Below are 27,624 nucleotides of genomic sequence, written 5' to 3'. Positions count from 1 at the left end.
CCTGTAGGTCTTTGATCCATTTTGAGTTTATTTTGGTGAATGGTGAGAAAGAGTGGTCAATTTTCATTCTTTGCATGTGGCTTTCCAGTTTTCCCAGCACCATTTGTTGAAAAGACTTTCTTTTCTCCATGGTAGGCCCTCAGCTCCTTTGTCAAAGATTAGCTGTGCATAGATGTGTGGTTTTATTTCTGGGCTTTCAATTCTGTTCCATTGATCTGTGCACCTGTTTTTGTACCAGTACCATGCTGTTTTGATTACTGTAGCTTTGTAGTATGCTTTGAAGTAAGGGATTGTGATGCCTCCAGCCTTGTTCTTTTTTCTCAGGATTCCTTTAGCAATTCAGGGTCTTTTGTTGCCCCATATGAATTTTAGGATTCTTTGTTGTACTTCTGTAAAGAATGTCATTGGGATTCTGATTGGGATAGCATTGAATCTGTAGATTACTTTAGGTAGAATGGACATTTTAACTATGTTTATTCTTCCAATCCATGTACATGGAATGTCTTTCCATCTCTTTATGTTGTCATCCATTTCTTTCAGAAAAGCCCTGTAATTTTTGTTGTATAGGTCTTTCACTTCCTTAGTTAAATTCACCCTGAGGTATTTTAGTCTTTTTGTTGTGATTGCAAATGGTATACTGTTCTTGAGTTCTTTTTCTGTAGGTTCGTTATTAGAGTACTGATTTATGTAAATTGATTTTATACCCTGAAACTTTGCTGTAGTTGTTGATTACTTCTAAAAGTTTTCCAATGGATTCTTTGGGGTTTTCTATATATAATAACATGTTGTCTGCAAACAGTGATAGTTTCACTTCTTCCCTCCCTATTTGGATTCCTTTTATTCCTTTTTCTTGCCTAATTGCTTTGGCCAAAACCTCCAGTACTACGTTAAATAAGAGTGGTGATAGAGGGCATCCTTGTCTCATTCCTGTTTTCAGGGGGATGGCGCTCAGTTTTTTCCCATTGAGTATGATGTTGGCTGTGGGTTTGTCATATATGGCCTTTATTATGTTGAGGTAGTTTCCTTCTATCCCCATTTTGTTCAGAGTTTTTATCATAAATGGCTGTTGGATCTTGTCAAATGCTTTCTCTGCATCTATTGAGATGATCATGTGGTTTTTACTCCTCAGTTTGTTGATATGATGTAGCACGTTGATTGATTTGCAGATGTTGAAACATCCCTGTGTCCCTAGTATGAATCCCACTTGATCATGATGTATCATACTTTTGATGAATTGCTGAATTCGGGTTGCCAAAATTTTGTTGAGAATTTTTACATCTATGTTCATCAGTGATATTGGCCTGTAGTTCTCCTTTTTTGCGGTGTCCTTGTCACGCTTTGGTATCAGCGTGATGTTGGCCCCATAGAATGTGTTAGGAAGTGTTCCATCCCCCCTAATTTTTTGGAATAGCTTGAAAAGGATAGGTATTAAATCCTCTCTGAAAGTTTGTTAGAATTCCCCAGGAAAGCCATTTTGTCCTGGGGTTTTATTCTTTGGGATGCTTTTGATTACTGTTTCAATCTCCTTCCTTGTGATTGATCTGTTCAAATTGTCTGCTTCTTCTTGAGTGAACTTTGGGAGATTGTAGGAGTCCAAGAATTTATCCATTTTGTTGGCATATAGTTTTTCATAGTATTCTCTTATAATCCGTTGTATTTCTGTGGAGTCTGTCGTTATTTCTCCTCTTTCATTTCTGATTGTATTTAGTTGAGCCTTCTCCTCTTTTTCTTTGTAAGTCTGGCTAGAGGGTTGTCAATTTTATTTATCTTCTCAAAGAACCAGCTCTTTGTTTCATTGATCCTTTCTACTGCCTTTTTCGTTTCAATAGCGTTTATTTCTGCTCTGATTTTTATTATTTCTCTCCTTCTGCTGACTTTGGGCTTTGTTTGTTCTTCTTTCTCTAATTTGGTTAGGTGTAGTTTAAGACTGCTTATTTGGGATTTTTCTTGTTTGTTAAGATGTGTCTGTATTGCGATGAATTTTCCTCTTAATAGAGCTTTTGCTGTATCCCATATGAGTTGATACGGCATGTTAACATTTTCATTTCTTTCCAGGTTTTTTTTGATTCCTTCTTTAATTTCTTCAATGATCCATTGCTTGTTCAATAGCATATTGTTTAGTCTCCACATCCTTGTGCCTTTCTCAGCTTTTTTCTTGTAATTAATTTCTAGCTTTATAGCATTATGATCGGAGAAAATGCTTGTTATTATGTCAATTTTTTTAAATTTGTAGAGGCTTGCCTTATTTCCCAACATATGGTCTATCCTTGAGAATGCTCCATGCACACTTGAGAAGAATGTGTATTCTGCTGTTTTTGGATGGAGTGTTCTATATATGTCTATTAAGTCCAACTGTTTTAGCTTTTCATTTAGCTCCATTGTTTCTTTGTTGATTTTCTGTCTGGATGATCTGTTCATTGATGTGAGTGGGGTGTTGAGGTCCCCTACTATTATTGTGTTATTTTTGATATCTTCTTTTAGGTTTGTTAATAGTTGCTTTATGAACTTTGGTGCTCCTGTGTTGGGTGCATAGATATTTATAAGCGTTATTTCTTCTTCATGAAGTGTCCCTTTGATCATTATATATTGGCCCTCTATGTCTCTCTTTACCTGCCTTATTTTGAACTCTGTTTTGTCTGATATAAGTATTGCAACACCTGCTTTCTTTTATTTGCTATTAGCTTGAAGTATTGTCTTCCACCCCTTCATTCTGAGCCTGTGTTTGTCCTTGGGGCTGAGGTGTATTTCCTGGAAGCAACAAATTGTTCTTTAATCCATTTTGCCACTCTGTGTCTTTTTATTGGAGAGTTCAGTCCATTCACATCGAGGGTGAGTATTGATGCATGAGGGCTTAATGCTGTCATTCTGTTGTTCGTTATGCAGTTTTTGTGCATTACCTTTGTTTCTCGTCCTGTGTGTTTTAGCCTACCCATTGACTTCTGCAGTTTCTTATGCTGGGTTTCTTAGCTTTTTCCTTATTTATGTTTTGTGTCTCTGTTCTGTTTTTCAGTTTAGTGGCTACCCTCAAGTTTGTATTCAGAATCTTGTGTATAATGTAGTCCATTTTCTGGTGGTCTCTTACTTCCTTAGCCTAGACTGATTCAGCCCCACTCCTCTTCCCCTCCGAAATTATTATTTTCATCTCTTATTCCAACTCGTGTTGTGAGTTTGTGGTTAGAGTGATAAGATTGTCTTTGCTTTGGTGATTTACTTCCCTTTATCCTAATGCTATAGTTGAATATTTGTTATCTTATTCTGATTCTATCTGTCTCCCTACCCTGTGTTTTGTGACCCCTTTCTCCCTTTTTTTCTTTTTTCAGGTATGAGAGCCTTCTTGAGGATTTCTTATAGTGGAGGACTTTTGGCTACAGAGTCCCTTATCTTTTGTTTGTCTGGAAAAGATTTAATGTCTCCCTCATATCTGAAGGATATTTTTGCTGGATAGAGTATTCTTGGCTAAAGATTTTTATCCTTTAAAGTTTTGAATATGTCATTCCGATCTCTCCTAGCTTGTACAGTTTCTGTAGAGAAATCCGCTGAAAGTCTGATACGGGTTCCTTTATAAAGTTCCTTTGTAGGTTATTTTCTTCTGCCTTACTGCCCTGAGTATTCTTTCTTTGTCATTCTTTTTTGCCATTTTTACTACTATATGCCTTGCAGTAGGTCTTTTTACATTGACAAATCTAGGGGATCTGAAAGTTTCCTCAACACACATTTCTCCCTCAATCCCTAGATTTGGGAAGTTCTCTTCTATCATTTCTCTGAGCACACTTTCTGCTCCATTTTCCTTTTCCACGCCCTCAGGGATTCTGATAATTCTTAAGTTGGATTTTCTCATTGAGTCAGCTATTTCTCAGAGATTGTCTTCAGTTTTTTTAATTCTTAGTTCTGTTTCTTCCTCTGTCTGGAGCCGTTCAGCCTATCTTTGATTATGCTAATTTGCTCCTTTATGGTGTCGACACATGCATTCAGAGAATCCATATTCTGTTTTATCTGATCCATTGTGTTTCTCATCTCTAATATTTCTGATTGATTCTTCTTTATAGTTTCAATCTCTTTTGTGAAGTAACTCCAGATCTTGTTGACTTGTTTCTCTATATTTCCCTTTACCTCACTGAGTTTTTTGATAATAGCTACTCTGAACTCATTTTCACTTAGTTTACTTATTTCCAAGTCCTCATGACATACTTCTGTGTTTTTATTGTTTTCCTTTTGGACTAGAGCTTTTATAAATTGCTGGATGGTAGAGAAACGGTTTTTACACATAATGCTATTATTCGGTTGCAGTTACAGCCTGTCGCCACCAGATGGGGGTCGAGAGCCTTGCGTTCTGAGCCCTTGACCTTCAGCTGTGATGGCGGCACGCAGTGCGGGTTGAGGGAGGAGGGGCACTTTCTCTTGTGTGCAGACCTGGATTCCAATCAGCTCTCCCTCTCTGGTTTCCCAGGGCCCTGCCTTGATGGGTCCCCCGGATCTGAAAGCTTTCCCCCATTAGAGGGTTTCCGCTGAGCAGGCAGTGGGAGTCATGGATGATCCCTGGACACGCGGCCCCTCCCCTGCTGCTTCCCTCACCTGCAGCAGCCACCCCAGCCTCTAGGGGAGGGAGCGAAGTTCTCTCTAATCCAGCTCCTCTGAGGGGGGCTCCAGCCTCTCCGCCCTCTATCATTTGGCTGCTGTGGGTCTCTGATGATCTCTGTGTTATTAGGATTTTTGGGTTGGAATTTAGTTGTTCATTTCGGTTGTAGTTTGGTGGGGAGAGAGTCCCAGCTGAGCTCACTCTGCCATGTCGCTGATGTCACTCTTCAGTAATCATCTTTTTGGAAGGTTGAGACAGGTCCAAGAGAAACTCACTTCTTCTCTCAGGATTCAGGGGCAGGAGGAGTCATTCAGGTCCAGGTGCAGGGTCATGAGGAAACTCCTTAGACGACTGATACTTAGTATTGTAGGATGAGCCGGGCAAGGAAGACTTGGTGGGAAGTAATGTTGGCAGTGTTCACACGTTGTTCCCAGATGAGAGGGATGAAGAGGAGTTTTTCTGCTCGGGAAGAGGCCCCTTAGACCCACCAGCAGTGAGACCTCTGACTGGAAGGAAGGAGGGTGCACATGGCGTTGAATCTTTGTGTGCACTGGGGGGAGCTCTCCTTTCAAACAAAGGCTGGCCTGCTGGGGAGGAACCTGCTAGGAGTGCTCGAGGTCACATGCATTCTCTTTGGAAAAAGCACTTGTGATTTGATGGAATTTGACTCACCTTCAGTGATTGTCTCCTTCCAGCAATTCACATTGTTTTAAGTGTCTGATTTTCACTTTTTTCAGTTCCTTTTCTGGAAAGGCTATCTTGCTCTGGAGCACAGAGTTGGGGGTGCTCAGCTTTTCATATGGTGACATGGTACTTAGATGACTCTTGCTCGGGGCTGGCAGTCTTTAAAGACCATCTAGGTCTCCAAACTCTTATAAGAATGCTAAATTTGTTAATTAGTTTGTATTTATTTTCAATTAATGTGGCAAGTGCATGGCACGCTGTTTCTCCCTCCTTAAACCTGGCTTTTATCCAACTGGAAACTTCTGAACAAAGTCAAGAAAACTGTAAAAATTTCAGTTACTACTGCCCAGGACTACCAACTCCGGCTGAGGGCTCAGAGGAGAGGGTCTGGCCTCATGCCTTCAGGCAGCCCTCCACAGCCTCGCAAAGCCCCTCCAGATCTAGCCTCATTGCCCCCTCCAGCACTGCCTCCTCACAGGCCTCCATTGCCAGGGCTGCATCTGCCACAGAGCATTCCAGCCAAGGACCAAGCCTTAGATATACTGGAGGAGGTCATCGAGAGGACATGACTCTCAGTGGGACCCCAGCAACAGGGAGTCCATACACTCTCCCCTTTCCTTGGAATGTGTGTTCTGCCCCCCATTCCCTCAGGGGGAGGCGTTTTCTAGGATATAGCGTTGAGAGCATAAGGTGTTGTTGAGACCATCTGGACTGAATACGTGACTGAACCCCAACAAGGCCTCTGTACAAACTCTGAGGATTCTGGTGGGCAGGCGAGGAGATCTACCCGTCTTGCGGCCACCCAAGACAAGCCTCATATGTAAGTTCCCTTGAGTATTAAAACTACCACCTACCAATCTGGAGTGGTCCACCTCTTTCTTCCATCTCCCTTTGCCCTCTGCGTACAGGGGCCAGTTTCGAATTTCACCCAAGGAACTCCTGAGTTTGCGAACCAACAGCATAGCACAAGAGATAAATCTTATGTGACAGCTGTCAAGGGAGGAAGGAATGGTATAAAAAACTCACTTGCTCACACTCCTGCTCAGTACTTCTTTATCTCTCGCTCATATATTTTACTCATTATTCAACTTAACTTTGTATTTATAAATACAGCAACTTGTCAGGCATTTTGAACTATATTAGTTTGTTAGATCACTTGACATTACTTTATTTGGTTTATTGTGAAATATATCGCATAGATCATAAGGACAACTGAACAGCTAATTTGAAAACATGCACCCACGTGACCCAGGTCAAGAAACTGAATGCTGCCGTACACGAGGAGCTGCCCTCCCTTCCCGGGACAGCCCCTTCCTCCCTCCACAGGTAACCACTCTTCTGACTTTTGCAATAATTTCCTCCCTTTTCTCTATTGTTTTACCCTCTGCTGCATCCCTGAGCAGCACAGTTTGCTTTAGCCTTGTTTTGAAATTTATGTAAATGAAATAATGTTGAAATGTGTCTTTTGAATTTAGCTTCTTTTGTTCAACTTATGTTGTGGGATTTCATCCATGTTGTGAATGCAGCAATGATCTGTCCATTTTTATGGCTACATAGTATTCCATTGGACAGATATATCACAATTTATGTCTCCTTTCTACTGTTGTTGGTCTGTGGGGCTCACCCATAAAGCTACATCCAACATTTTTGTAAATGTCTTTTGATGTAAATGCGAACACATTTCTCTAGGAGAAGAAGTGCTGGGTCAACATTGTTAAATAACATTGCACTATTTTCCAAAGTAGTTGTACCAGTTTATAATCCCCTCCAGGACTGAGAGAATTCTGGTGGCTCTACATCCTAGCCAACACTTGGAATTGTCAGAATTTTTTTTTTAAGAAATGAATTTTATTTTATTGTATTTTTTTATTGCAGTAACTGTCAGAATTTTTAACTTTTGCCAATGTGAGTGTAAGGTATCTCAATATGTTTTAAATGTGTATTTAACACCTTTTATTCATTTATAAGCCATGTGGATTTCCTCTTTTAAAGTGTTTATGCAAATTGTTTGCCCATTTTTCTAATGTATTTTTAATGTGATTTATAGAAGTTATACACACTTGCTTGCACATGTACACACACACACACACACTAAATAACAATCTCTGTTCATTATATGCTTTTCAAGTCTCTTTCAGTTGTGTGGCTTGTCTTTTTAACTATTAATGGTGTCTTTGTAACAGACAAAAATTCTTATTTTTAAAGCAGTCAGATTTATTAATCACTTCCTTTATAGTAAGTGCTTTTTTTGTATTCTTTAAAAACTTCTTCCCTACCCTGAACTCAGGGAAAATTCTCCTATGTTTTCTTCTAAAAGTTTATTTAAGTTTTATTTTTCACATTTCTTTTTATAGATCTTAAATATCCATGGAATTGATTTTTTGGTACAGTGTGAGGTAAAAATTTGTTTTATTTTCTCTCTCCCTTTCTTTAATTTTTTGCATATACAGTAGATATTCAATTGTCTCCACCACTTATTAAGTATTCTACCATCTCCCCATTGATGCCTTGCCATTTCTGTCATATATCAAGTTTCAGTACATGCAAAGGTCTGTTTCCAGACTCTTCATTCTACTTCATTGACCTATTGTCTATCCCTGCACTAATACCCTGCTGTTTTATTATTACAGCTTTATAAATTTTGGTATTCAGTAGCACATGTCCTCTTGCCTTTTCTTATTCAAGAATGTTCTGATCACTTGCATCACCACACAAATTTTACAATCAGCCTACCTAGCTTCACACACACACACACACACACACACACACACACTTATCCTTCCTCTGGAATATTTGTTAGGATTGCGGTTGATAAAAAAAAAATCAGAGAAAAGCAGTTATCTTTACAATACTGAGTTCCACTCAGTGAATGTGATATATTTCTTCATTTAGTTAGATTTTTAAAAATTTCTGTTAATAATGTTAAAATTTTTTTCTATATAGAGGTTTTACATATGTTTTGCGTGATATACTTCCAGGTACTTGATTTTTTGATGCTATTTTAGGTGGTATCTTTCTTTTAATTTCATTTTCTGTTTGTTGCTAGTCAATAGAAATACTGATATTTAGTCATTATCTTGCTAAACATGATATTGAACCTGAAGTGAATTTGCTCACCCGTTGCACAGCAAGCCAATCTCTGACACCGGGTGTGGTAGAAGAAAGTAGGAATTTTACTTTTGCACAGTGCTGAGCAAGGAGAGAGGGCAGCTAACACTGAAATCCCAAACTCCCTGAAAAGCTAAAACAAAGGATTTTTATTTGGGGTTTTAGGTAGGGGAGGGGGAGCACATGGCCTTGCTGGTTGGAGCTTTCCCACCAGCCTGTCTCTGGCCTTGAGACACCTGCAGGGAGGAGGGAGCCCATGACCTTGTTGATCAGCAACTTTCCCACCAGCCTGCATCTCTTTGTGGGGAGGAGATAATGAATCCAGGTGCTTGTCCTTGGTGGTCTCTGTCTCCATGGAGGATAATGGATTCTGGAGCCAGGAAGCCAGGGAGTAAGCAGGGAAAGAGTATTTTGGTTTTAACCCCATATATGCTGGGTTTAATGTAGGGAAACTGATATCAGGGTCGGTATCAATTCTCCCTTATTTTATGCCCCTCCGTCAATCTTGAGGGATTTGGGGCGGTAACCAATCTAGCTACTTCTTGCTGAAATAGGGCGCAGGTTGTTTCATCTCATTGAATCAGTCTTTTAATAAGGTGGTGATGCTGATGGGTTCCTGAAGTTAGGCCTGTATCATGTGAGGAAGTAACCAGGTATTTAATAAGAAGTTTTTCTAGAGAAACAAAAAGAGAAAAACAAGGTTAATGGTTGGAGCAAATTATAAAGCAGTTTCTGAGCCCAGTGGGCAGCCAATCAAGATTCTTAGAAGTCAGGGTTGAATCATCTTTTGCAGTTTGAAATGTCTCTGATGGTGTCATCAGGCACTCAGGTAACTTCTTGAGTGGCTTATACAGCAGTAGACATGAATCTCTCAAGTTTATATTAAGTCCTTTAGCTTCAGTCTGTAAAGCTTCAAGAAAAAGGGCAGATTTAGTTTTCAATGACTCCAAATGAAAATGATGAGGAAGAAACCCTGAAAATGTTAGTTTGGAGATTTGTAGTCAGATATTTCAGGAGATTAAAAGAATTCAGGATCCAGTCTAATTAACAGATGTAACAAAAATCTTAAAGACAATTGACAAAACCAAAATTTAATAGCTACAAATGAGTATTATAGTTTCTATTGAAACATAATTTTTCTCTTTAAAGTCACCCTCAATTTCACTAGACATAGCCAAATTAAGACTAACTGGTTTGTAAAATAAGTCTAGTTTTAATAAATTTGGCATAATTATTTACATAAGTACAGGAAGAATAGTAATTGATTATATAGGCATTTTAAAATCTGCTTTGCTGAAACCTTATAAGGAATCTCAAGTTTAACTTTAAAGGCCTCTCAAAAAAAGCCAAGCAAAGGACCTGTCATCAGATTCCACCTGCAGTACCTACAGATTTGGGTGAGTCCCTCTCTTCATGAGGTTCCCCAAAATATTGAGGTTCCTTGTGTCTATCAGAGGGAACGACATTCTTTGCTAAACCTTACCAGGTCATTGAACCCATAAGCAAGGTACCAGGCCAATATTTCCAAGTGGCTTTATTCCAGAATGTCAACCTTCGTTCTTCAAAAGCTGTCTTGTTATATTCAAGCTCGTGTGTTTTTTCAAATATGATGTTCCAGTCAAAGCCTTGGTAACATAACCAATGTTTTTAATTGCATCCTCTTATAAGAAGAACGAATTCTTATTGGACTTATGCAAACAACCATATTGTCATGAGAATAAGAATATTTACTCATCAGGAGTTTTTATGTTTTGGAAGACTCAGGGAGAAAAAGATGAACGTTTCAATTTTGTTTACATTTGCTATAAATCATAGTTCCTTAAGAGAATAGAGAAAACAGTTTTCTTAAAACTGGGAAAAAACCAAAAATCAGCAATCAAAAAGCCATAAAAATTATAATCATCCCTACTGGTTTATTTAGTCCTGTATAATTGGTTCTTGATCTTAATCGTGTTATCAGTTTGTGCGGTCATCAGTTTTCCTGTTAGAGTCCTGTAATTTTTACCCACTTTAGTTTATAATCTCAAAGTTTATTGGAAACCTGCATTCTAGACTGTCAGAGTCTTTTTTATGAATTTCTCTGAATATGAAACATATTCGTAAAAACATCACAGTAAAACAGCAACTGTCTGTAAATAACAAAGCATTTTAAAATGGTAATTGACAAAGGCATTTGACCATCTCTGTGATATATAACATTTTGAGATAATAACCAGAATTATGGTTGACAATCAGAACAGATCAGATAATTTTAAAAATATTTATATTAATAACACTCATTTACATAATACCATTTAAGAAAGTTTATCATTATTTATTTGACAATGCCTCTCATGTAATTTAACATACAAAATAAGCCTTATTAGTTTAGCATTTTTCTTATAGAAAGAGAGCAAATTTTTCTGAGAAGTCCCAGGGTTCCTCTGAAAATCTCTAGAGAAACTCTCTCTCTTCTTCCAGGTCAAAAGAAAGCTTTTATTCAGGACTTGAACATTTGTGTGTGGGGGGAAGCTTGTCAAAAATATTAAAAGCTTTAAAACATTTGTTCAGATAGGAAACAAATCTCACTGCGAAACCATGTTCAGGTATCTATTTGAAGTGACAACAGAAACAGTCAGGGGGAAACAGAGTTAAAATAGTCCAAAAAACCTTTTTATAATCTTTTTATCAAGAGTAGATTAAAAGTTTAGGAAAATTATCCTTTTAAGAAAAAGGAGACTAAATTTTAGTTTTGTACCAGTTTACTTTTGACATATAAATTTATTTACTTAATTGGATTTACTTTAATCTTAGCCAACTTGACCATACATAAATCTCTTTAGGGCTTTACTTTTACAAACCTTTGGTTACTCTTTTACATTCCGAATTTGTCCCAGTACTTTAGGACAAATTTATGTTTCTCAACTCAAGAAACAAAAATATTTCTATTCTTTATACCTTTTTACTGAAAACATATATTTTACTTTCTTTGTATACAGACTTTTTAGAAACATGTGTTTTTGTGGGGGGGGCCAGCTCCATGGCCGAGTGGTTAAGTTCGCGCGCTCCGCTGCGGCGGCCCAGGGTTTGGATCCTGGGCATGGACATGGCACCACTCGTCAGGCCACGTTGAGGCGGCGTCCCACATCCCACAACTAGAAGGACCTGCAACTAGGATATACAACTATGTACGGGGGGTTTGGGGAGATAAAGCAGAAAAAAAAAGAAGGAGAAGAAGATTGGCAACAGTTGTTAAAAAAAACTTTAAAAAATATGTGTTTTTTCATAGAAAATTCTTTAGCATACATAAAACATGTTTCTCAATAAACCTAAGCATTTTTTAGTTTCTTTGATATAAGAAAACAAAGGCAGACAAATATATGCTTAGTAGTTAACCTTTAATATTTTATCTTATGTGGAAATGACCTAGATATCCAATAAACTGTTATTATTTAACTTAACTTAGTAAAGCTATAAAGTTTAAGTCTCTAAAAAGGCTTTGGAAGCTGTTTTTTAAGTATGCAGACTATAAAACATAATAATTGTACTTAAAACTCTTACTCGGTTTTAACAATTACTCTTAAAAACTTCATGTGACATTATAGCAGTTAACTATCATCTTTAGTTGTTTTAAGTACATACATCATAATACGTATAATTATTGTTAAAAAGTTTCTCCAAAAACTTTTATTTTTTTATATTTATTTAGTTTACCTATTCTTAATAATTATATTCAGATCGTCTACAAAAACCTCATGAAACATTAAACAAAATTAGCTATTATACTGAGTTATTAGTTTTGCCAATAAATTTTGTAACAGACATGACATGAGCTCACTTGACCAGTGAACCCAGGCTGTATGTCTGCATCATAGCCAATGCTGAAAACTCTGAGGACGTGACTATTTTAAATCAAACCAGTAAACTTAAACAGGCTTTCATTCATCAAAGATTATTTTATATCATGTTAAATAACTTTGTCTCTTAGAAGTTTTGACATATTAATCAAAGACTACATTTTATTATGAGAGATTTTGAATCTTCTCTTTTCTGACATAGACGTTTCTCAGAATGGTCATTATAATTTTAAGTCATCTCAAATGCCTACTTATTTTCACTTGTTCAATTTTAGATCAGGAATTTTGGGGGAGTTGAAGCAAAGCTCAGCCTGCAGGAAGCTCAGCAAGAGAGTAGACAAAAGCAGCAGATTTGGGTTCGGCTGCTGGCATGTTTAATTATTTAATTATTTTCTCTTAAAGAGGCAGTAAAGTATTTCTGATTTTATTTAGAAGCCTCAAAAGATTAAAACAGGCTTTCTGTTGTTGCAGCTGGCTTTTCCAATTGCATACATCAGTCTGGGTGAACTGAAATTGGCCTGTTTAAGTATATCAATTTTTACAAAACTTTATCTTAGTTTTACTAATCCATACTTTTAATTATAACTTACATTAGAATTCCATTAACAAGTTTTGGTATTACAACATTGTGTAGGGGAAGCATTCCCAGTTAGACATAACACTTATTCCTAAAGAAACATTCAGGCAAAGTTGACATAACCTCTTCATATAATATTAGCTTAAACACTTTAATCTTTATAGTCTCATTAATTGTAGTAGCCTAACTGTTGCCTCAAACAATTGCTGGTCAGGTTTCTCACTCTGATTTTTATCTCCTGACCTTTTAAATTTTTCAAACTCGGATGAATAGAACAGGTTTGTCTGATGTCTTTTAATGTTGGGGGGCTAGTAGGGGGGTCCCTTTAGCCCGTCCAACCTTAGGCAGTGTTTTAGTAAAACCTTTGTTTTAACTTTATTCATGTCTGTTCCATTTATCCCATTTTCCTTTTAATAACTAGCTAAAGATTTCCATCCTGTTGGGATGAGTCCTGTGACTCTTCCCTTTCTGATTTCTCCTTGTTACCTTAATGTTTTCATTAGCATCTGTAAGCTAAAATGTTTCTCAACTTAAGGATCCATTGTGTGGCCATTTTTTTCTCCAGAGTCTAAAGAATATTGTGGCCATGTGGTGTTACAAAAGAAAATCATCCCTCTTCAGACATTGGCTTATAGCTGTAGGTTGACCATCAACCAAAGATTTTCCCCAAGGGGCTCTTAGGTGGAATAGATGTGGTACCTCCCAAGTTAACACTTTTAAAAGGAAAGACAAATAGACAAACAACAACAAATACCAAACAAGTGTGCTTTCCCAAAAACCCTTGGCCACAAATGAAGCCAAAACAAAGACCAAAACCAAAACCCAGAGTGCTTCCAGTCCCAGCTTAGTCTGTGTCCTACACCCAGGGGGCACCCAACAAATGAAGATTCGCTACACAGATCTTCCCAAATGAGCAAGGACAAGGGACCTCAGTGGGCACTCCGGGGGACTTAGCAAAATCTGGCTGAGCTGTAGTGACTTCAAAACAAAATGGAGGCCAGAGGGCTGCTGGGTACCATTATTTCTGGCTGGTCCTGTTGGAAAAGGTTAACACAAAGACAAAAACAAAACCTACCAGCTACTTACAAGAGACGTCTTCCTAAGTCCTAAACCTAGTTTCTTCTGCCACCAAAGCAAAAGGGCCATGGGCCAATGACATCTGGTTAGCAGCCAGTGGCTTGGGGCTGCCCCTGAGACAAGGGGCTCAGGCAGCTGGAGGACAACTTCCAAGAGAGGCCTTTAGCCAGAGGCTGGTGTGCCACAGGCGAGACGTCCACCTGGGACACCATCCCATCTGGGTCGCCAAATTGATACTGAACCTGAAGTGAGTTTGCTCACCCGTTGTGCAGCAAGCCAAGCTCTGACACCAGGGGTAGTGGAAGAAAGTAGGAATTTTATTATTGCACAGCGCTGACCAAGGAGAAAGGGCAGCTAATGCTGAAATCGCAAACTCCCTGAAAAGCTAAAACGAAGGATTTTTATTTGGGGTTTTAGGTTGGGGAGGGGGAGCATATGGCCTTGCTGGTCGGAGCTTTCCCACCAGCCTGTCTTTGGCCTTGAGACACTTGCAGAGAAGAGGGAGCCCGTGACCTTGCTGGTCAGCAACTTTCCCTCCAGCCTGCATCTCTTTGTGGGGAGGAGATAATGAATCCAGGTGCTTGTCCTTGGTGGTCTCTGTCTCCATGGAGGATAGTGGATTCTGGAGCCAGGAAGCCAGAGAGTAAGCAGGGAAAGAGTATTTTGGCTTTAACTCCATGTATGCTTGGTTCAATGTAGGGAAACTGATACCAGGGTCGGTATCAAACATGCTTATTAAATCTAAATATAGAGTTGAATAAAATGATTAGTGCACTTATCCTAATGGCTGTATATAGAACAATCTCCCTAATGGATTTAGGATATATCTTTTCTTCTGGAACACAGGGAGTATTTACAAAAATTGACCATATTCTGGGCCCTTAAGAAAGTCTCAAAACATTTCCGAAGCCTGAAATAATATAGAGATCCTATTCTCTAAACCACAATACAATTAACCTAGAGGTCAATAACATAAAGACAATTAGTTCTCAAACACCTGTTGCTGCTGCTTTGAGACTGTCTCCTTACCGTGCGTTTTACAGATCTAGCTGTAGATCTTTGGAAAACGTGTCCTCTATCTTCTTTATTCCACACCTTGAAGCAGCAAGAGAGCTGAAGGGAAAGTCTGCCCACCTGGATTCAGGATTTGTGGGGGAGCAGGAAGGACACAGGGCTCACTAGCTTATCTGGGTCCCTCAGGCACAAGCCAGTGACCAAAATTTGGGGAGTGGACATGCTGGATGACAGTAGGGGCCCCAACCAACTTCAAGCTGATTAATCCTGTTGCGAGAGTGGCAAAGAGGGGAGATAGGAAATAAAAGAATTGCTAACATTTAACACTTTCTGTTGCTACTTTTTAATCATTTTTGATAAAGTATAACATACATGCAGAGAAGTAAATAAATTATGTGTATAACTCAATGCATTATCACAAAATTAATACACTGTGTAACTGTCCATGTCAAGAAATGGCATGCTACCAGCACAGGAACCCCTCACCCATGCCATTCCCACTCACAACCCTTGTGTTAAAAAAAAATGATTTGGGGGCATGCCTGGTGGCATAGTGGTTAAGTTTGCACACTCCGCTTTGGTGGCTCAGGGTTTGCCAGTTTGGATGTGGACCTAGTACCTCTCGTCAAGCCATGCTATGGTGGCATCCCACATAAAATAGAGGCAGACTGGCAACAGATGTTAGCTCAGGGCCAATCTTCCTCTAACAAAAAGAGAAAGATTGGCAACAGATGTTAGCTCAGGGCCAATCTTCCTCTCTCTCTCTCTCACACACACACACACACACACACACAAAATGATTTGTTCTAGTCAGGTATGGTAAAACAGCTGACATGGAAATAACTGTCACGAAGGAAGAAGTTTATACTCACAGACCCCTAGACATAGGAGGTGTATGACACCACGCCATGTGGGACCTGGGAGGCACCCAGGCCAGACAGGAGGCAGAAGGGCAGAGGGCAGAGCATGGCCCAGAGCCTTTAGTGGGGTTCTTGCAGGAAGAAATGGGCGAGGCAGGGTAGGTACACAATGTGAGCTTAGGATTGGATGGTTTAAATAATTTCGGTGGGCTCTGGGCTATATAGGTGGTCTCTAGCTGTCTAGTACCTGGTGCTGGGGTGATCCCGGGCAGGGGGAATGTTGGCTTGGGGTGTGAGACTTTGATAAAGAAGGTAGTTGAGGTGTGGTCACTGAATTCGTAGGTTTGTATATCAAGCAGGAGAGTCATTTGCTATCTCTAGGAATTAGCTGGTCCTGGGAGGGGCAGTCTCTCCACAATCAAGACCTCAGGTGCCAGAGCATCAAGAATACAGAAAATAAGAAAATATAGCCAACACAATTTCCTTTCCTCCCCAAAGAGAACCTCTCTCCCGACTTCAAGCGGCACGGATTAGTTCCGCCTGGTTCTGAACGTTCTGTAATCAGAAGGATACAGCTTCTACTCTTTTGCGTCTACATTCTTTCATTCAACAGCATGTTTGTGAGATCCAGCCATGTTGTTGTGTATTGCTGTAGCTTGTTCATTTCTCTTGTCATATATTAATCTATCGTATTAATTTATCTGTTCTTCTGTTGATGGGCATTTAGGTGGTTTCCACTTTGGATCTAACACAAGTAATGTTGTTATGAACATTCTGGTAGATATTTCCAAGTGCACACACCAACAGACATTTCTGTTGGGTAATTCCCGGGGCGTGGAGTTGCTCGATCATAATTGGGGTACGCACGTGTTTGAGTTTAGTCAATACACCAAACACTGTACAAACTGCCATCATGAGTGTGTGGCCTCCGACGCAGCTGCTCACACTTTAAAGCCACAGGTAGAACATTCCAGTGTTATTCAACAGAATAGTTAATTTGCCTCGACCTTAGACAGTACATGGATTGCTCGATGATCGATGTATAAAGGTCAATTTTGTTTGAACCTTCTACAGTATATGCATTGATTTAGGAAATGGTTTCATTTTATATCGTAGCTAGATTACTAATTCCAGATGAGCATAAAGGCAAAATGTCAGGAGAAAAACAAATTTGGAACACTTTTTTCTTTGCTTTATGTGTCTCAGACTTTAACAACTCCTCAGTCAAGCCACTCACTCTTGACTTTCTCACACTGATGTCTTAGGAGCTCATGAGTGGTTCTCTGGTTCTATGAGGAATGGTGGAGCTGTTACCAGATTTGATCAAACCACTTCAACTTAACTATGACGGGCTCTCAACAAATCTCTGCTTCTTTGCTGTAAAACTGTGGAGCATTCTGCAATCTCTTGCTGTTTTTTTTTTAAAACTATGGAGAGTATTTTGGGTACTCATTATTATGACCTTCTTTGCCTCTTTTCATTATAAACAAGTTCTCAAAGTAAAAAAAAAAAACTACAAACCCCTTCACACTAATATGGATAATATTAGTATTATCTATACTAATAAAACAACAGAATTTTTCCTTTGTCCATTTTTCATGTTGAGATTTGCAAGAAAGCAGGGGAGAAGTATTATGAGTGCAGAATTATTTCATACCCTCCAGCACTATACATTTTGGTGAAATTACATTCCTAGGCATTTAAAGGGGGAACCAAACAAATGAAAAATCCCACAGAAATAGTTATTGCCCTTACTATTGCATCATAGTCATTCTGTTTTAGTATTCAGTACAGGGAAGAAAACTGGTGAGTCTAAATTTTAGCACTGCTGTTGTCAGTGCCTTTGAATGGATTCTGACCCTGTGGACAGCAGAGCGGAGCCCTGCCTGGTCTTTCTGAGCCATCCTCTTGCCTTCTGGTGCTCTATCAGAAGAGGCTCCACTGCTGCTCACAGAGTTTTCATGGCCAGTTTTTTCAGAAGTGGGTGGCCAGGTCCTTCTTCCTAGTCTGTTTTAATCTGGAAGCTCCACTGAAACCTGTCCATCATGTGGGACCCTGCTGGTATTTGAAATCCCGGTGGCACAGCTTTCAGCATCACAGCGACACACAGCTGCCGAGGTATGACAACCGACTGATGACTGACGGGTGCTGTGTTTTCCTGACCAGGAAATGAACCCAGGCTGTGGTGGTGGGAGTGGGAAATCTTAACCAATAGACCACCAGGGCTAGCTAAATCTTATTTATTTTACTAAATTTTAGTATAATGGGTTAGAAATTCTTTATTCACACAGATGTGAGTTATCATGGTGTGTGGTATGTGAGTTGACCCAGCCTGGTGTGCTCATCACCTGTGAGGGGAGGACTGGGGCTGAATTCACTTTGGGACCTAAGAGGAGGTCGTTTGGAACAGATTCTGTTTTATCTTACCCTGAGGCCTCTCCTTTCCCCTATGTAAGAGGTCTCAAATTTGCTTTCCCCCACCAAAATAATAATAACAACAATAATAACCCCAGAGTTGGGAGTATATATATATACAGGTAGGATTCAAAAGGGGCTAGTTAGCCCTCTAAGAGGCAACACAGTACGTCATCTCAGTCATTCACGTCTCGGTAAGACACAGCCCAGCAGGTCCTAGCCAGAGACCCGAGTTTGCCTGGAACTCGGAAGGGTGCTGATACCCTGAGGAGGGCCCTGCGTGCAGCCGAGGCTCACCCGGTTCTACCTGGCTGAGCCCGGAAGCCCAGACTCCCAGGAAGTCACCTCGGGGAAGGGCCAGCGCCTGCCCGCCGCCCGGGGCCCGCCTGGCGACACGCCCCTTCCGCAGCTATAAGCGCCTGGGCCGGCGCTCCATCCCTGACCTCGCGCCCCGCCGCCGGGACCGTCAGCCGCGCGCCGGTAAGGCTGGGCCGGGGCGCCATGGACGCCGGGGCGGGCGGGACAGGCCAGCCGGGGCTCCGATCCGCGAGCGCCCCGGTCCAGCGCCGCCCCGGGGGGTTGGTGGCGGGGAGGTCACCGCAGCCCCGCCCGTCCGCCGGGACTGCTCCCTGCGGCCCCCCTGCGCCCAGGCACCACTCCCGCCGTCCGCCCCGCCCCTGGGGACCCCGGGTCTCCCGCCCCGCGTCGGGGTGCACGGCCAGGCCGGCCTGCGAGGACGGAGGTCGGGGCGTGGCGGCTGCACTGCAGAACCGAAGCACGAGATCAAAACGTTGTTCTTTGTCGCTCAACTCCCCTCCTGAGCAGTTTGTGCCTCCTTCCAGGCAGCCCCGGGCAGAGCCCGCTTCTCCTTTCTGCGGCTGGAAGGGAAAGGAGGCCGACGCCACCCTGGAGATTCTTTATCAACGACAGTAATTCATTATTTACAGGCTAGGCCTCCGGCACAACTGTTCTTCTTCCTTGCCTGTAGGTGGGGAAACTGAGGCTCTGAGAGTAGAAGTCAGGATGGGTCAGTGGGTGGCTGAGCTGAGAGTGGGAGTGACAGCGAGGATACTTGTCACCCTCTCCGTCGGTGGGTTGCCCCACCTGACCCCCGGACCTGTGCTGGGTTTTCGAGCTCTCGCAGCCCACACCAGCTATGAGATTTGAGCCGCTCAGCCTCTCTGAACATTAGCGGCTGCATCTCGGTGATGAGGATGATTACATCTACTTTGCTGTGATGTATCGCAGGCAGCTGTGGTTTTCCAATAGAAACTTTCTTATTTCAGGTAAATGTGAGCAATGGCTTCACTGCCCAAATGAATCAGAGACTTGAACCACAGGGTCAGAAATGTGTCTGCTCCCAAACGTAGTAGGAAAGGCCCAGTGCTGGCTGCTGTGCCAAGGTGGGCTGGCCCGGCCCTCCTCAGACTCCCTTGTCTGCAAGGTCAGAGCCCTTCAGGATACCCTGGGTCCTGATCCTATGTCCCTGCTGCATCCTTGGTCAGTCGTCCCTTGTGCACATGGAGAAGCGTTCTTATTTTCCTGAAAAAGAAAAGAGAGAGAGAGAGGAAGTACGAGTTCTGGGCGTTTCAGAGTGGCTGGCACAATTTGAGGAAGAGGTGGGGAAACGTAGTTGCTTAATTTGCTGGTGTGGGCAGTGGGCAGCTCGGGCCTCCGTTCTGTGTTGCAGCCTTCGCCATGGAGCAGCTGAGCACAGCCAACACCCACTTTGCGGTGGACTTGTTCCGCGCTTTGAATGAGAGCGATCCTACTGCAAACATCTTCATCTCTCCCTTAAGCATTTCCTCAGCGCTGGCCATGATCTTTCTGGGGACCAGAGGCAACACAGCGGCACAGGTGTCCAAGGTCAGCAGAAACAGTCTGCTCTCCCTGCTGTCTCCCCACTGTCGTAAAGTCTGCACTAAAAAGTGGTGCCTTTGAGCTCTTAAGATGGTGTTTTTAAAACTGCATTTCTGTGTTCAGCAACTATCCATTATGAGATCAGACTTTCAGAAAAAGCCCCAAGAACAATCCATTTGTACGCAGGCTTCCATTGACCATCAAGTCATTACTAAGCACCTGCCGGAGCCCAGGCACTGGTTTTGTTTGGTTGAGGATACAGCAATGAAGATGGCTGACGAAACCCAGCAGTGTGCCACTTCTAGTCCAGGGGGCGAATCATGGGCTTTCCTGTAAGCCACAGCACCTCTTCCTGGACTAGGATTTTCCAGTTTCTGCTTTGCATGTGGTGACCTGCTACTCATAAATAATACCTGTTATGTAACGTTACTTTTAAGCATAATGACACAAAGGAAACGCATCACACTGGAGAAGCTGGTGGCCTCGCCTTTTAGAGGGGACAAGGCGACAGTGTGATTCCGTATTCCTGTGGCCTAACCCTGTGCCTGGCACCAGGCGTGGCTCTGTGGGCTGTGACATGGCATGCTGTGTGAGCAGGGGGCCCTGCAGGGAGAGAAGAGTGAGGCACAGCGGCTGCAGGGGTAAGACTGAGCCCTTCGTGATGGGCAGGTCCTTCTTAACAGCAGGGGAAGAAGCGATGATGCCCAGCCTTCCTCCTGTCCTCAGTGGGTGTGGAGGGCACTTCTCTGATAGATATTGGTTAATTCTGAGGGGGCCTCTGGCTTTCTTTGGCATCCAGGGGAAAGAAGTGCCAGCAGTGAAGGTCTTTCCAACATAGCCGTCACAGACCACACACACTGCCCCTGGAGCTAGGGAAGATCCAGCTCTGGTTCAAGTTTATGAACCTATCCCAGCTGCAAAGCTTCTATTACTGTCATTTATGGAAAACCACTGTCTTCATCACTGCACATGCCAAAGCATTTTAAAGTTTTTAGAAATCCACCTTTTTTTTTTTTTACTCCTAGTACTAATTGTCAACTGCTGCTTGTAGGATAATATCAGCTTCTCTTTTGAGGCTTTCCAGGGACTTTTTGACCTCAGCAAAGAATAGTTTTAAGGTTCCCCCCGCCCAATTCCCATTAAAGCAGATCGATTGCAGCAATTATGCAAACACTCCATATCTTGGGGAGTAATTGGACTTTGTACACTGTGCAGGTTTGTGTCTTAAAGGCAAGGAACCAGCCCAGGCCTCATAAGACCATGCAGGGACTCTTGGTTTGTAACTGATACATGGGGAACTAAAACTTTTGCCGGATCTTAAGTTTAAAGAAGTTGTTTTTAAATAAGTGAATACCTGATGCTAATAGTCTAATTTAAAAGAAGCCTCAATCGGTAATTCCTGCATAGGTGATGATTCTTATTTTTACTGTTTATTTCTGAGAACTTTCAGTAAAATTATATTTGATACAGAATATATATGTGAACATACCGTTTACGATTTTCCTTGGGATAAAAGCAGACTTGTATAAATATTTAGTTTATTACCACTCATATTTGTGGAACTATAATTATAACAAAAAGTGATATAAAAACAGTTTCTAACGTTGCAATTATTGTTTCACAAAGCCATAAATTTTGGATTATCTATCATTTTTTCTCCAGTGAAAATTAATAAAGCATTGGGTTGAGGATCTTCAATAATTAGTAATAAAAACACATTAATTTAATTCAATGGAAGCCAGTGCCAAAGAATCACTTTATAATTTCAAAATAAACGGTTATAAAAAGGATATTTTCTTTATTTTAGGCACTTTATTTTGATACTGTTGAGGATATTCATTCAAGATTTCAGAGTCTGAATGCTGATATCAACAAACCTGGAGCTCCCTATATTCTGAAACTCGCTAATAGATTATATGGAGAGAAAACCTATAATTTCCTCGCTGTAAGTCCTTTTCTCTTTGTGTTCTAAAAGTCACTGGACAGTGCAGATTTTTTTCAGCCCAATCAACTCACCGAAGTCAGTTTTAGTTTTTGTAAGCGTTCAGAAAAATGATACAGAATGAAAACATATGCAGATAGCGTTCCCATTAATTGGTGTGGTTTCATTTTATAGTCTTCACAGTGAACAGACTGACCTGGCTGTTTTACTAAAGTAACAGTGACTTGCATAATTCACTTCCAAGTACAGTTGAGTACAGTATTTGCTTATTTATGAAAATATTAGTCAAATGTTAGAAAAGAATTGGTAAATATTTTATAACACCGAAACTACTGAACTATATGGTTAAAAATGACTAAGATGGTAAATTTAATGTTATGTGTTTTTAACCATAATAAAAAAGTATATAAGGGTTAGAATTTTTTTGTTACAGTGAAATTTATGCCTTTAGGACAATTTATGTTGCTTTTAAGGATTTTAGAAAATCATTTTTGTATGTAGTAGGAGTTATTCATGACATTTCCTTTTTTAAAAATAGGATTTCTTAGCTTCAACTCAGAAAATGTATGGTGCTGAATTGGCCAGTGTGGATTTTCAGCAAGCCCCTGAAGATGCAAGAAAGGAGATAAATGAATGGGTCAAAGGACAGACAGAGGGTGAGACGCTGGGCAGAATGTCATCACTGCACACTGGTTGCTCTGTGGCTCCTCCCACCTCCCCCGCCTGCATCTGACTCCCTCCTCGTTTTCCTCTCTCCTCACCCTGGTCCTGGGGATGAACTCTGCACTGCCCAGTGTCGGACAGCTTTCAGATGGACAAATTCCTCAAAGTGGAAACTTAAACACGATCGAACTGAGGCAGCTAAATATTTTTCCCCCATAAATTCCCAAAATAACATTTTTAATGAAAACTAACATTAAATATAGAATAAAAGGAATAAAAATTTTGAGGAAAGTCCAGCTGGCCCAAATTATTTAGTACACGTATGAAAGGAATATCCTAATACTTGTGAATCAGTGTTCACAAATGGCTCTGGTCATAAAATGACCAGCATCCTGTCTAAGAACTCAGGGATGGTAGGCGGGACTGACTCTCTGACCTGGTCCTGGAGTGAGTCGGGGCCCCTACAGAACACCTGTCTTCCGTAGGATGAATTGTCCATGGCCATGCTGTGGGCACGGGCGGAGTCTGTGTTTCAGTGGAGTAACTCTCTTTCCTTTTGGATGTTTGTTAACGTCTTTTTTGTGAAAGTAGGCTTCCACTTGCAGGATTTGAAGAAGTTGTTTACTTTTTAGTGACTAAAAACATTTTCATGAAGGAGTATCTTTTTTTCCTGAAAAAGAATGGCCATTCACAAAATAAGGCTCATTGTTTATCACACTCTTCAGAAAAGGAGAATTTTGTTGTTTTTAGCCCTTTAGTTGGTTTATTTAAAGTAGCTGGTAGGGCTTTCCTAACTTAGTACCATGTTAAAGGAAAATTAAATAGAATTGCATTTCAGTGCTAATCAAATATCAGTTTAAATTTGGAATTCTAATATGTGGATTTTTAAAACAGCTTACTTTATCTTTTTAGGGAAAATTCCGGAACTGTTGGTCAAGGGTATGGTTGATAACATGACTAAACTTGTGCTGGTGAATGCCATCTACTTCAAGGGAAACTGGCAGGAGAAATTCATGAAAGAGGCCACGAGAGACGCGCCATTCCGATTGAATAAGGTGAGGTGATGTAGCTGTCTAAACTTACTCATGGCTCTAGGACAATGCAGATAATCATGGGAGTGATTTTCTTTTAACTGTTCAGAAAGACACAAAAACAGTGAAAATGATGTATCAGAAGAAGAAATTTCCATACAACTACATCGAGGACCTCAAGTGCCGTGTGCTGGAGCTGCCTTACCAAGGCAAAGAGCTCAGCATGATCATCCTGCTGCCAGACGACATTGAGGATGAGTCCACGGGCCTGGAGAAGGTGAGGCCCCTCCCTTCATCTTCCTGTGTCCTTTCAGTGGGTCGATTCTGCCTTGTGTGTATGTTGAGTGGTAGGTGCTTGTTATGCGTTTACTGGTGTCACTTGACTTTCCTTTCCTGTTCTTTGTCGTTACTTCATAAATTAGCCATTAACATTTACTACTCCAAAGCCCTAAGTTCACATTTTCAGCTCCTGTCAGTGCACAGTTGTGGTGGGAACATCTAAAGATCTGTACTAAATGCAATATTAGTCAATAGCAGCTCATGGAAATTCTCTTAAATGAACTTTAGAGGAAAGTGCAGTAAAATGAGGATTGTTTTATTAAAACAAATTTTTTAAAATTAAAAACTCACAACATTATAGTATATAGTTTCATCATGTACTGTAAAGTCCTGTTGTTACACTGCTCATTCTTACCACAATTCATATAAATTGTGAATTAAATTTCCAGTAGCTGCATGATAGAAAAAGCCTCAGGTGACATGGTAAGCCTGTTTCCTAATACGGACTTTGTGTGAGGTTCTATCACATGTCATTTAAAGGCTATGGCATCTCCTGTTAGGGCTAGGACTAGGCAACACTGTGGAGACAGTTTTTGCTTCAGTGTCTCTAGCCTGCTGTGTGTTTTTTCTCTACCCCATCTGTAACCAAACTTGCTATCAGGAAGGGGTCTAATGTTAGCCGTTTGCATGTATGGAGTTTGTGATAAAATCAGTGTGGTCCTTCTTTCAGTTGCATTTCCATATTCATCTTGTCTCTGATTATAAAAAGAAAGTCTCTAGCCTCAGGAAAGGAATTATCAGTATCCAGAAAAAGTGGAGTGATGGTTCTGTTCTGGTCCAACAGTGGGAATGATAACAGCTGACATTTATATAGCGCTTACCATGTGCCAAGCACTTTATATATATCAACTCATTTAATGCTCACAGAAATGCTATAATAATGTATGTCATTACCCCCATTTTAGATGAGGAACTAAGTCCTTTTCTATTTTTACCTACAAGCTAAATTTATTAGAGATTACTTCAGCTCTGTGAGGTTCTCAGATAACCACAGTGATCACTGGGGTTCAGAATAAATAGAATAGAATAAATACAAGAAAGCTTTAAAATTTTCCCTTGCACCACTCAAACACTTAGGGTGATAACAGCCATCATAACCTATCACAGCAATCCAGTGTGGTAGAGGCTGATAAGTCCTGGATAGGTGGATGGATGGGTGAGTAGGCGAGTGTATGGGTGGGTGAGTGGGTGGATGGGTAGGTGTATGGATGGATAGTTGATGGACCAATGTCTGAAGTTCCTATACTTGGGCCCTTGATGGCTTGGAACATAGCTCTGTTCTGTTATCACCAATTGCCAGAAAGAAATGATATCCTCCAAATGGAATCTGTTTTGGTACAACACGTAAAGGAAACTAATTAGCAACTGATATTATGGGTCCATTCATTTAAATAACACTTTATTACTTTACTTATATAAAATTGCTTTCATCTCTTCTTTTTGCCCATTCTAACTCCAGATTGAGAAACAGTTGACTTTGGAAAAACTGCGTGAGTGGACCAAACCTGAGAATCTGTATCTCGCTGAAGTCAATGTCCACTTGCCCAGGTTCAAGCTGGAAGAGAGCTACGATCTCACCTCCCATCTAGCCCGCCTAGGTGTACAAGACCTCTTTAACAGGGGCAAAGCTGATCTGTCTGGCATGTCAGGGGCCAGAGATCTTTTCGTATCGAAAATTATCCACAAATCCTTTGTGGACCTGAATGAGGAGGGTACAGAGGCTGCGGCAGCCACAGCAGGCACGATCATGCTTGCCATGCTGATGCCAGAGGAAAATTTCAATGCCGACCATCCATTCATTTTCTTCATTCGGCACAATCCCTCAGCTAACATCCTGTTCTTAGGCAGATTTTCTTCCCCTTAGAGAAGGTGGAAGTACAAGGTGAAGCTTAGAGCTTTATTACCTGCTAGTATTATTACCATTACTTTTAATAGTGACAGTTTTCATATATCTTTACCAATAAAACTACTATCCAAAAACAAATCTTTAATTTCCTTTGTAAGTTCAGCTCTATTGGCTGTTGCACCCCTTAACTTTGGCGTGGGTAGCTATTTTCCTTTTTTATGTTGAAAAAATCTAGTTATTGCTTTTGGATGCATCAAGTTAAAAAATAAAAAGACTAAATCAAATTTATAGATTCTTGATAATGCAGTAAGCTATGAAACTACTATACTCTCCTGATAGTGGTGGGAAACATTATAGTACTGTAATTTATTTTACAGATAGACTTTTGGAAGCCATAATAGAGAGACGCTCTGATTGTTGAAGGAAGGCTTAAAAACAGATATTCAATTGAAATATAGTAAAGCACCCCAATTAAGGCCTGGGTTGTGCAGACAAACTCGTCTTGGCCGTTGTTTCTAACCCTTTGTTCCACAGGGTTAGTGTCCTAGGGCAGCACTCCAATTTCAAACTGTTAGCCACCTGGTGATACCCCGCCTTCTCTTTTTTGTTCTCCTTTATCCTACCTGACATGTATTTTGTGTAGGATCACATGGGGTCAGAAAGTAGGTGTTCTATCATAAAAGATACCAAGAAACGACAAAAAGGAAAATGCGGTAGGAGAGACTGTTAAGCAAAGGGGCACAAAGATCTCACTGTTACCCAGCTTCTTGCGTTTTCTGATGAAGGCTCTTGCCTTCCATTGTCTGGTAAGGTTGTTACACCAGTGCTATGGCTTTATGCAATGTTGTGGTGGGAGATGGGGGGGTTCTTTTATTAATATAAACCTTTGTCAAATGTTTGAATGGGGCTGAAAATGCTGCATTTTCTTGCTCCCACAAAGCTGGTATGCTGGTTAATAAAGTTTCCTAAGATTCTGCAAGCCAGACTCATGTGAGACTCTGTCTTCTTCTTTCTTTCTGATCTCAGACTACATGAGGGGGTTCTTGGCCTGACAATACTGACATCTATAACAGTAGTGAGTGAGACCATAGAATAAAAACAAAATGCTAGCAAATCTCCTGTCGGCAAGCTTTTCTTCCTTCCTTTTTTCTTAAAATATTTTCTAGTACTACCATATTCCAGGTTCTCTAAGCTATAGGAAAAATAAGGAAAGCAGTAGTCACTGCATTCTGTCACTGCATCTCTTCTCTTTGGGCTCCTCATCCTAACATCTACCCTGTGATTTAGAGTAAATTGTGCTAATTGAGTAGAAACTGCGTTGCAGGGCCCCAAGTGCCTGTGTTGAAATCCTTCTTTTTTTTTGAGGAAGATTAGTCCTGAGCTAACATCTACCACCAAACCTCCTCTTTTTGCTGAGGAAGATTGGCCCTGAGCTAACATCTGTGCCCATCTTTCTCTATTTTATAAGTGGGATGCCTGCCACAGCATGCCTTGATGAATGGTGCATAGGTCTGCGCCAGGATCTGAACCAGTGAACCCGGGGCTGCTGAAGCGGAGCATGCACAAACTTAACCACTAAGCCCCTGGGCCGGCCCCTCAAATCCTTCTGTTTACATGTGAGGGAACAGGCCCATAGACTGTAAGTAAATTGTCGAAGGTCAAAACAACTGGTTAATTCCAAGGCAGAGACTATAATCTAATTCATATTTTATATGGAGGACATCTAATTATTATGATGGTGAACTAGGTAACTCAAGCCTCTTAAGACAACTAAAAAAACCAATCATACAAAATAA

General features: G+C 40.9%; 1 protein-coding gene across 5 annotated transcripts in view; it reads left to right on the top strand.

The window, feature by feature from the left end:
- The window catches only part of SERPINB1 (serpin family B member 1), a 38,390-nt gene extending 11,577 nt beyond the window's left edge, over window positions 1-26,813 (top strand). Inside the window, exons 2-10 of one of the 5 annotated variants that reach the window (XM_070243958.1) lie at window positions 6,460-6,586; window positions 7,615-7,656; window positions 18,990-19,131; window positions 19,838-20,013; window positions 21,815-21,952; window positions 22,488-22,605; window positions 23,525-23,667; window positions 23,753-23,920; window positions 25,442-26,807. In XM_070243958.1, the coding sequence (XP_070100059.1) occupies window positions 6,494-6,586; window positions 7,615-7,656; window positions 18,990-19,131; window positions 19,838-20,013; window positions 21,815-21,952; window positions 22,488-22,605; window positions 23,525-23,667; window positions 23,753-23,920; window positions 25,442-25,846 (1,425 nt within the window). In that variant the 5' untranslated portion in view covers window positions 6,460-6,493 and the 3' untranslated portion in view covers window positions 25,847-26,807. 5 annotated transcript variants of the gene reach the window in all.
- The last annotated feature ends 811 nt before the right edge of the window (window positions 26,814-27,624 follow it).

Source organism: Equus caballus, chromosome 20 (genome assembly GCF_041296265.1).
Source record: "Equus caballus isolate H_3958 breed thoroughbred chromosome 20, TB-T2T, whole genome shotgun sequence".
Classification (NCBI taxonomy): Eukaryota; Metazoa; Chordata; class Mammalia; order Perissodactyla; family Equidae; genus Equus; species Equus caballus.
Note: the sequence above shows the minus strand (reverse complement) of the source record. Positions and strands in the feature narration are given on the sequence as shown.